The sequence below is a fragment of the Antrostomus carolinensis genome, unplaced genomic scaffold (assembly GCF_000700745.2).
Source record: "Antrostomus carolinensis isolate BGI_N321 unplaced genomic scaffold, ASM70074v2 scaffold16671, whole genome shotgun sequence".
In the NCBI taxonomy this organism is placed as follows: Eukaryota; Metazoa; Chordata; class Aves; order Caprimulgiformes; family Caprimulgidae; genus Antrostomus; species Antrostomus carolinensis.
Genome location: NW_010293630.1, coordinates 13,864 through 24,274, shown reverse-complemented (window position 1 = coordinate 24,274; position 10,411 = coordinate 13,864). Strand labels below are relative to the sequence as shown.

At 34.7% G+C, this 10,411-nt stretch overlaps 1 protein-coding gene across 1 annotated transcript in view; it reads left to right on the top strand.

Annotated features, from left to right (window-relative positions):
• Positions 1 to 66: 66 nt before the first annotated feature.
• The window catches only part of CFAP46 (cilia and flagella associated protein 46), a gene marked incomplete at its 3' end in the record, with an annotated part of 23,112 nt that continues 12,767 nt past the window's right edge, over positions 67 to 10,411 (top strand). The window contains exons 1-9 of the mRNA XM_010177354.1: positions 67 to 139; positions 673 to 797; positions 1,857 to 1,988; positions 4,471 to 4,535; positions 5,063 to 5,227; positions 5,824 to 5,947; positions 6,584 to 6,636; positions 8,276 to 8,383; positions 9,380 to 9,479. Of these exons, the coding sequence (XP_010175656.1) occupies positions 67 to 139; positions 673 to 797; positions 1,857 to 1,988; positions 4,471 to 4,535; positions 5,063 to 5,227; positions 5,824 to 5,947; positions 6,584 to 6,636; positions 8,276 to 8,383; positions 9,380 to 9,479 (945 nt within the window). The remainder of the gene's footprint in view (positions 140 to 672; positions 798 to 1,856; positions 1,989 to 4,470; positions 4,536 to 5,062; positions 5,228 to 5,823; positions 5,948 to 6,583; positions 6,637 to 8,275; positions 8,384 to 9,379; positions 9,480 to 10,411) is intronic.

The window sequence follows — 10,411 nt, the reverse complement described above, 5'->3', positions numbered from 1 at the left end:
GCTTCGTCGGTGGCGCCCGCGGCGTAAGGGGCCGCCTTGGGCTAGACGGAGGCCGCGGTGGGCGGCATGGATCTGGGCCTGGGCCTGGGCCTAGACCTGGCCATCAGGGAGCGACTCTTCGCCGCAGAGAGCCGCCGAGGTAGGAGCCTGCCAGACGGCTGCGAAATTTTGTCCCTCTTTTAAAAGAAGTAAAATAAAAACCACTCTCTAAACACGAAAAGTGCTTGATCTTAATCTTTTTGGTTTCTAAATATGTAGAAAAAGTATTCTTTCTCTGAATGCTTTGAATGTGCTTCTTCACTATGATAAGAAGTAACTGCTATAGTGTTCTTAGTTTAACCCATTTTTCTTCTAGTCCGGTTTACTTCATTTAAAAGTTTTAAGGATCGACTGGAATTTCTGTGATGAGTTCAGGGAACTGTGAATCGGGCCTTCAGAGTAGTTCACTTTCTTGTGATTTTAAATTGCAGGAGAGTTGTTAATGCTTCATCTTACAACCATGGCTGACTTTGAACATTTGTTTTACGTTATTTTCCTTGAACATTCATTATTTATTTATGTACAGGAGAAACAGGATGCTATATAGTTAATTTGAAATAATGCAGTCATGTCCGTCACTCGACCTTGAAGCATATGTTACCTGTTACATTCTTTATTCCTTTTTTATTTCAGATGTTCAGGCTTTGAAGAATGCTTATGAGTTGATCAAATTAGCCAGTCAAGGAAAATCTGCACTTGACTCATCAGATAACTTCAGCCCTGATTTATATGTTTTATGTGCTGAACAAGCATTTCAGGTTTGTAATTTAGCCAGTTTATATGTATTGAATAAAAAACATTTATCTGTACATATTGAATAAAAACATTTATCTGTATTGAATAAAAACATTGAATAAAAATATATTGTATTTACAGTTGTTAAAGTTACTACTTTAAAATATTCCCAGAAGTACCTGTGGAAAATATTGCACTCTTCTGGTTTTGGAGCGTGATTGTTTAAACATGCATTTTCAGTTAAAACTCTGCCTCTAAATTATCACTTCTTTATAATCAGTCAGCAAACTGTGGTTTGTGAAGTTTGTAATTAGACCAAAATATGCAAGGTATACCATAGTAATATAAAATAGTTTGCCTTGCCTGTTTTTTCTTCTTATGGAAACCTAAAGTTAGCAATTTGGTTATGACTGAAGAAAATGTGGTTTTGAACAGTCTCTACTGGTCAAAAAAAGAAAAGATGACATTCTAATTATGAAAGATTGTTGCTAATTGAGCTGACTTCTATAAAATGTGGTAGAGGTTCTTAATTTTGAAGTATTTAAAAATTTTCAATCCATGGGTACAAGTGATTGGTTTTCAAGCAGACAGAGTTTCTGATAAAGCTTTTTTTTTTTTTTCTCCCAAGCTGCAAGTCACCCAAATTCTCTCCATTGTCTAAAAACTTAGGTGCAGCACTGACATCCATACAGTATCTCACAAGCTAATATTTATTAGTCTGTGAGATACTGTCCTTTTATTAAAAAAATTCTACTAAGAATTCTGTCTTCTAACAAAGGCTCTTAAAGGCTATTGAAAAATGAAACATTTTTTGTATACTATAAGAAGTTCTATGACTGACTCAGGAGCTTTGTTAAATAAAGAAGCTGTTTTTCTATACAGTTGGAATGACGGAAGTCTAGCTTTAAATTTTAATAAATTTTAATGGGCTTGTCACCAGATCGGATATGCAACTTTATGGAATCTTGTTTGCGTACTAGTATGCAGTTAGATGTTACACTTTGAGTAGGCATGCATTTTTAAAGACTAACAATAATCTTTGTTGCATTTTTTAAATATTAAAATGCTTTTTTTGGTCTTAGCTGGGATGTCTGGAAATGAGCAGTGACTGCCTACAGATGTATTTTAAAGGAAGATTTCCTGTGAACCAGTTTCTTGGCAGAGCATATTTGTGCCAAGGCCAGTTGCACACTCCACTCTCTACAGATAACTTGGTAAGAAATTATGAAAGCTGCATTATATTAATCCAGTTCTTAAGAGTATTTCATCCTAGGTTTTCATGTATTGCTTTCAGTCATTTAAAACACAGAAGGGTAATCAAGACTGTGGGAAAAATCAAGGAAAATATATTAATGGGTGGTTTGGGAGTAAACAAAATTTACCAGCTGAATTAGACTGATATTACAAATACTTTGGGGAGGAAAAAAAAAAATGCTTGCAAAATTTTTCAGATGGTTGATTTAAAGTCAACCTTTTAACTTTTTACATCCATGTGATACTTTCAGACCAAATTTAACTGTAACTGGTAAAACAATTACCTTTTTTTTTTAAGGATCTACCTTTTTTTTTTTTAGGATCACACTAAGCATTTCAAATAATTGTGGGAAATGGAGAATTAAAGGGGCTCTCAGAGAGGTTGTACAGTACATTTCTGTGACAGTGTGTTTCCACCACTGATTAGTAACCTTTCCACGAACTACTTTGGATGTGGCTTTTTGAAATGAGAGGTGGAGCTTTCTGGTAGCAACTCAGCAGGATACTTCTGCCTCTGAAAGCTTCTGTGTGTTACTATTTGGTGATACTGTGTCCATATATGATGAGCAGTTTTTAGGTGCTGCAGAATTTAAAATAGAGTGGAATCTATTTTCTGTCTTCAGTATTTTACTTGAGCTTGTACTGTGGTCAGTCAGCTTTGACAATTAGTCAATGATATCTGACCCCCAAAAATGGCCTTGACAGATGTGTGTCATTTGTGTTCACAAATTTCTGTGACAGATGTTGCTGTAGTTTCTTTGAATAATGTGAAACTTTAAAGTTTGAATTAACTTTAAAGCTAGAATCTCTTCCCTGTTATATTATCTGTACATTCTCTGCTTTCTCTAAGAGCATGTGCAGAACAACTGATCAGTGGTCTCTTTAAAACTTTATATGCATTTGAAAGGTATTTTCTAATGTTCAGTTAGCCTTTTATGTTTCTAAATTAAACAAACTATTCTGTGATGTTTTCTAAATTGCAACCAAATTTTGCTGTTTTCTTCCTGACTCTTGCTAACTTCTTGGAAGTTAAGAACTATTGCAGTATTTGCAATCCCAACGTGGTTCCCTTGAGCTGTGTGTTGTAATGTGCTTTGAAGATACACTGTGTATCAGTTGTAAAGTTTTTTCACTGCTGTGTTTCTAGATCATTTATGAAAATACGAGTGGCACATAGTTTCATGCTGTATGACTAGTAATCAACCTTCACTTAGAAAAGATAAAGTTGTCCTTATTTTGGTTTCCATCCTAACGAATCCTTGTTAGCTGATTGAGATGCTTATGTTCTTAAGGGCCAGGTGAAACTTTTTTACTTCAGTATCTAATATCTTTCAGGCTCTTAATCCTGGGGTTTTTTTAATCTAGACAGTTCTCACTCATTGCTCAGTAGCCTTCTTGTGCCAGTCCCAGAGTGCAGTAAATCAGTCCCAACTCGCTTGGAGTTTTTAGCTATTCTGTTCTGTCTCACTATAAAGAGCCCTCTGATGTCATCCCCTTCCTGCCCATCCAGTTCCACCTCTTCTTTGCTATTTCCACTGCATCTTTCTCTTAGGCTTTCAGAAATCCCTTTTTATGATCCCATCCATCTTCTTTACACGCTCCCTTCAGCTGTTTGTACATACTGATGAGATCCCCTTGATCCACCTTCTCCAGGCTAAACAGTCACAGTTCTCTCAGCCTTTCCTCATGTGAGAGATGCTCTGGTCCCTTCATCATCTTTGTGACCCTTTGTTGGACTCTCTCCACAGTATCCATGTCTGTCTTGTACTGGGGAGCCCAGAACTGGACCCAGTGCTCCACGTATGGCCGCACAAGTGCTGAGCAGCAGGGAAGGTTCACCTCCCTCGACCTGCTGGCAACACTACTCCTAAGGCAGCGCAGGACGCTCTTAGTCACCTTCGTGGCAAGGGCATTCTGCTGGCTTCTGTGCAACTTGGTGTCCTCCAGGACCCCAGTTCCTTCTCTGAAAAGCTGCTTCCCAGCTGTTTTAACAATAAAAAGAGCATGCCTGACACACCATTGAGTTGACAAATTCTTTTTGGAGCTTTTCTGAATAAAATCATACTTCCAGCTTTTTAATGGGACAAATCAGTATTTTTTTTTCCCCTGGCTTTGCTCTTGGATGTTCCTGAGCTTTATTTGCTGAAAGCTTAAAAAATATGCAGCTTTGCAGTTTTGGAAAATTTCAGTCCTGATAATTAAAGTTTGACAGAAATGAAAGAAAATGAAAATATAGTCTTAAAATTTGAAATCAGGAAAACACAGTAATAGGCAATGCTACCAATTTTTAGTTATTCTGTTTCTGTGGCAGTATGTTTTATTTGAGATTGTTCTGAAAATAAAAATTGTGAGATATGAACATATTGAAATAGGAAAATAATGTACTGATTTATAAAAGCCATATTCAAATTGCATTAACTATTTTTTTTTGTTCTGTTCTAGGAAGAGTTTGAGAAGTTTGTGCAGTTTTTTATGAAGGCAATAGATTTTGCCACCCATGATCGAAGGTAGGCCCTACTGGTAGGATTAACTCTTTAAATCTAAGGAAACGTTACTGAGTTAGGTTTTCATAGTTGTTTGTCACAGATTTTTACTAGGTAGTCTAGAGTTGTGTTCTTTGGTTTTTTTCTGCTTTTGTGGATTTTCCTTCAATTTTGTTGCTGCACTTCTGTAACTACCGTGCTTGCTACGACAGCGTAAGAATACTGAGCAGTCTTAAATAGATGGGATAAATCAGCCTGTTTAAGGCTGGTAGATATTTCAGAATGTTTCTTCCCATTTTGTATTTATGCTCTCTAGAAGGAGAGCACCGTATTAGCTTATTTTAAGTAGTTAATTACTGGGTAGAGTGTAGTTGCAAGAGTTACGTTATTCTTGTGCTGTACTTGTGTTCTCAGTTATTGGGCAGGATTGGTTCTTACCTAAATGTGTAGGAGAAGTTCAAATTTTTGCTTTTTAGAAGTGTCTTAAAATACTCTTGTCTGTGATTTTATGAAGTCCATGTAATACTAAATTCTTGATTCTTGTTTTTCAGATACTATTTTTTGATATATAATGCCTCAGTTCTTTATTGGCAGCTAGTGAGACCTTATCTTAGGCCTGGATTCCGCTGTTTTCTTATTCCCAGCCTTTCTCAGGTTGTTAAATCATTAAACCAAACTGAAGAGCAAGACAATGAATGGAGAGCAGAACTCATGATGTAAGTTTAATTGTATTTTTTCATATGGGTATTCTGTAGTCCTCTTGTACATGTGGCTGCCACCTGAGGTAGTCTTTAATAATGTATATTTCATTGGAAATATTGTAGATACGTTTATTGTGGGAAGCTTAATTCATAACTTTTTAAAGATATATAAATAAATGTTTAACATAAAACGTGCTTCATTTCAATATTTACTTTAAGGTTAAAATTTTAGTGTCAGAGACAATTAGGCCCTAGGTCCAATTTGTAGTATCACAGTCATTTTGTATGTTGTATTTGAATCATTGCTTATATGCAGTCCTTTTAAATCAGGAGGTGTCCCGTTGGGAAAAGTTTCCACAAAAATCTCCCTTTCCAAGATTAATTTTGTGATCTGCAATAAATGTATGTTAACAGCTGTATATCTCTGGAAGAAACAAAGATGTAGAAGTTAGAGGATCTCTTTTTTATTGAGTCAGTGCTTTATAGCACTAATAGTTTGTACTGCATTTAGGATTGGTACTTTGAATATAAAGAATCTCTGGAAAAAATAGAAATCATTACTTTGGAAAGCGTTAATAAATATTTAATACAAATATCTATTTGATCTGCAGAAATTTACTTGAGTGCTTCCTCGATGCTTCAAAACTGAAAGAAGCAAAAGAGTTTTCATCTACTGCAGCAATCTTTATTAAGGAAAATGTTCCAGATAAATACTCTCAAATATTTTCTCTAATGGTAATGCTCTAAAATTTTTTAAACTCCCAGTATGATAGAAGATTTCTTTGTTTAATAAGATCATAGTTATAATTTTTAAATATGTTGTTTCCTTCATTTGAATTTTGTGAGCTACCAAACAATGCAGTAGATATGCAGGGATTTGCATAATTTGTATATTTTTGATACTGTAAGCTAAAGAGTTCCCACTGCTCTGTGCCATTTTAATACAACATAATATAATTGGGATAACTGTTGTTAACCCTAAAAATTCTCTTTGGGAATAATTACTATTAACAGAAGGTATAGTGGGTGCAGCTTAACCTACCTTATGCCATTGAGGACATATTTAGCATCTGTTGACTTTTCTCATGTTGATAAATACTTAAATGACCCAACTTGAACCCTATAAATAGTTCTGGGAATCAGAGCATATGACAGTAGTTCACATTTCTTGCATGCCCTTAGTTTGGGAAATAAGAGGGTGAAGACAAATGTGCAAAACTGGAAACAGGCAAATAAAACTTGCAAGTTGCATGCAGTCATATTTTCTTTCATTCTGCTACACTGTCCATTGTCTTTTCTGTCCACTCTTAATCACTGCATTTCAAGGCCGTCTGTTTATAATATAATGTTCTCTAACATTTGAATTAATAGAACCAATATGCAACCTTCCAGAGGTGTGATATTGATGAAGCAAAAACATTTAGGCAAGATCAAAATTACTTTTTTATTTTTTAGAGGCAGTGTTGAGCAAAGCTATTTGACAGTGGCCTTAAACAGGAGAATAAAATAGTTCTAAAATTGTACTTGGGCTCTGTGCCTCAGGGGAGCTGCAGAAGTATGATCCATGCTGTTGAGTGCTTTAGTAACGGCATACATAAGTCCTGCAAAACTTACTTTTCCCGTAACTACTACAGCTTAAGTAGTCCATATTGATTGCTATGGGCAGTCAGTGTAAGAGTCAGAAGAAATGATGTGCACGTTTAATGTGTAACTCTATAGTTAAATTGAAATAACTACAGTTTATTGTAATTTTTAATTTTTTTTTGTTATATATAATTTATAGTTACAGGTACATTTGAATAGGCCTCATTTCTTGTAACTGGATGAGATGATTTCAGAATTAGTGCTATCGAAAGGTGTTATTAAAATTGCATTAATTAGAATTCTGATTTAGATGTTAGTTCCACATTTAGATTTCTACTACTACTGCTGATCCTCACTGTGTGAAGATTAGTATAGCTCTACTAGTTGATCTTTGTGGTATCTGTGCAGAACAACATAGATTATTGTAATAGCCTCACTGCCCTTAAAGTCCATTAAAAAGCCTAGAGTCAATGTACCTGCTTTGTTTTAGCCCTGTTGAGTGTATATCCTTTGTTTGCTTACTTAGTCAGTTAATGATTAAATTGTTATTTTATAGGTATATCACAAACTGATGGATATTTCCCAGGTAGAGAAGGAAATACAAAATTCTATCCATTTTTCAGTTATTTATAAAATGCAGATGTTAAGATTGTAAGTATTAAAATGTATCCTTCCACTTGTACTTTGATGCTTAATATTACAGAGGTAGGGTCAGGTTTTGGTATCCCATCTGCCAGTAGAAAAATGTACTGCAAGGATTAGTTTCTCAAAAGAAAAAATACAGTGGTAGTTTGGGTAGTAACTGTCAGACCTGTCTAGAGAACAGCCTGAGCTAAAGAGAATATAGGGAATAGTGTGTTATACAGATATTCTCAGGTGAAAGAATTTAAGAGAATGAAAGACATTTTTGTATCCAACACATTGTGGTTTGGTACACAAGTTGTGTACAAGAGAGTAAAGATGAAATGGGGAAATCACACCTGAAATATAATACATGAATTGCAAGAATGGGAAGCATTATACTTTTTAAATTTTAAAGGCATAAAACAATTTTGAAAATCAGACTTCATAACAAAATCTCATTTAGGTTTTTTTTTTTTCAATGTCTCAACACCTCCCCATTTTAAATCCACTTAGTAACAGTGGATTAATTTATGTTGACATTATAGGAAAGGACTTCTGCACACCAATTTTCTTTGCTTCAGGAATAAAATTTACTTATACTATCTGAAATATTAATTCTTATGCTGGAATGTTCTTTGTGCTTCGTATCTGTCCGTCTCTGCATAACTTACTTGGCACACTGAAGTAGGTTTTGTTGACTTGATTTTTCTTTTCCCTTTGATATTTCAAAATCCAGGTTCCTCACTGATAACATTAGACTAAGAGCCTTCCATTCTGAAGTTGAGAGTTATTTAAAATTTTTAATTCAGTAATATTTATTGTGAAAAATTATGATCAATTCCTAATATGTTGCAGGCAGTGGGACACAAATGAATTTCCAAGTGATGCAACAGCAGATCTGAATTCTGTATATGTACTTTTGAAACAATACGATGTACCTCCAGCATCTGTTCTCAGTGTGAAGTGAGTTTTACTTGTCATAGCCCTGTGAAGGATGATGCTGAAGCTCATTCTGGTTCCACTGAAGTCTGTCAAAATTCTTGTTGACCATGAAGAGAGTGAACCCATACTTAGTTACAACAGTTTGTGGTGTTGTTAATGCTTAACTCGTCTTAAAAAAAGACAAAGGTTCTCTTAGGCTTTTATTAAAGAACCCAAGATTAAGTATCTTCTTCCATATAGCTGTTTGTATAATGTGATTAAATCTTTCCATAACCCTTTCTTGTTGATAAAATGAGATTTTTTGAAAGGTCTTAGAATTGACAAGTGCTTTTTAGACTTTAGTTCATTTTTAGCTTTTTTTGGGGCCCTTTCCAATTCTTTAGCAGAATTTTGAAACACAAACTAAACTGAGCTCTCTATTCCAGTAGTTATATCACAGCTGTTACACATACAACTAATGCTACATCTTGATTTGCTAAGGTCAGTCTTCTTTGATGATGTTCAGATGTCTCATTACTTCTCCTATCCCAGACAGTACACTATGTTCGTTCACTTATTTGTTGAGATCCAAACATTTAGAACACGGTCTCCTACTGTGTGTATTCTGTGTTCTTAGTTCCTAAATAACTGACCGATGGATTTGACTGTTTTAAGCTGTGTGCCAGTTGGCTGCATTGTATGTACAGAATTACCTACAGTCTTCTTTTGCTATTTCAGCATATTTATAATGCATACATTTCATTCTGTATTTTTTGCATTCTTCAGGAACAGTTTGCGCTAGACTACAGTAGAAGTATACTAATGATTTTCCAATAAACAGATGAACTTATTAATGTAGCCAACTTTAATAATTTTCCTTGTTGACTGTGAGCATTACTAGTATAATCACATCCTCTAATATTCAGATGACTTCAAGGTTTTCAGATGTATTGCACAGTTACTTTCATACAGTGTTTTTCTAATTCCATTGAAGAGCAATATCAGATTCTCTGAAGTGACATTTTTCTATTTTTGAAGGATTCCTTTGATTCTGGAATTGGCTCGTTTTTCTGTGAAAGTAAACTGCATTAAGCTTGCATATGACTGTATACTTGATTTGAAGAGAGCTAGGATTACTGTAAGTATTAATATTAATTATGGTTGATTTTTATTTTTTTTAACAGCATCCTCCTCCATTGTGATTATATGTTAAAAATAATACTGGTGGTTCTGGGACCTTCTGTCCATTTCTGTATTGTTTATGTATTCATTAATATAAATAATTAGTTGGATAAGTGATCTTAGATAGAACTGTTCATCACTGTATTCAGAAAATCAGTATGTTTTTCAGGTACAAAAAATGTATGAAAAAGTGCCTGGTTGTGTTGTGATCCTGATGAGTAAGTTTTTAGTTATCTGAAATGGGCATGTAAGGAAATGTAAGTGGCAAATACCACCAAACAAATTTCAAAACTTATTTTCAAATTTCTGTTATAATGATCCTACTTTGAGTTACTTGTAATGTAAATTTTACTTATCCTCACTGAAATTTTTTCACTCCAGGTGTCTGCTTCAGGCCTATTTTTTCTGAAAATTTCCTGCAAGTCTAAAGTCATACACAATTCCATAGTATTACACTGGAAGATGTATTTAAATCCCCTAGATCAAAGATTCACAAAGACTTAGTTTGAGTATTTGTATAGACAGTAATAGCAAGTATCCTTTCTGTGGCAGAAATAGGGAAACTTTGCTTTTTTTTCAACCTTCTCTTCTCCCTTAGAGTTAGTGGGGGTTTAATTGACCATCTTGAGATTGCCTGGCATAATTTTGACAGTGACCTCTTCATGGTAGAATGAGAGAAATCCATATCAAGTTCCAGGTCTTTGGCTTTTGCCAGATACTGACAGATTTCTCAGCCATAACATGAATTCCATCTCTCTGTATTTGTCATTACATGATAGTGGCAGTTCTATATTCATCTAAGTTTTTCCAGATCTCATCTGATTTCCAGTCATGGGGATGTTAAATTAACAAAGGTCATGATGAGTGATTTGATAATAGTCCATAATG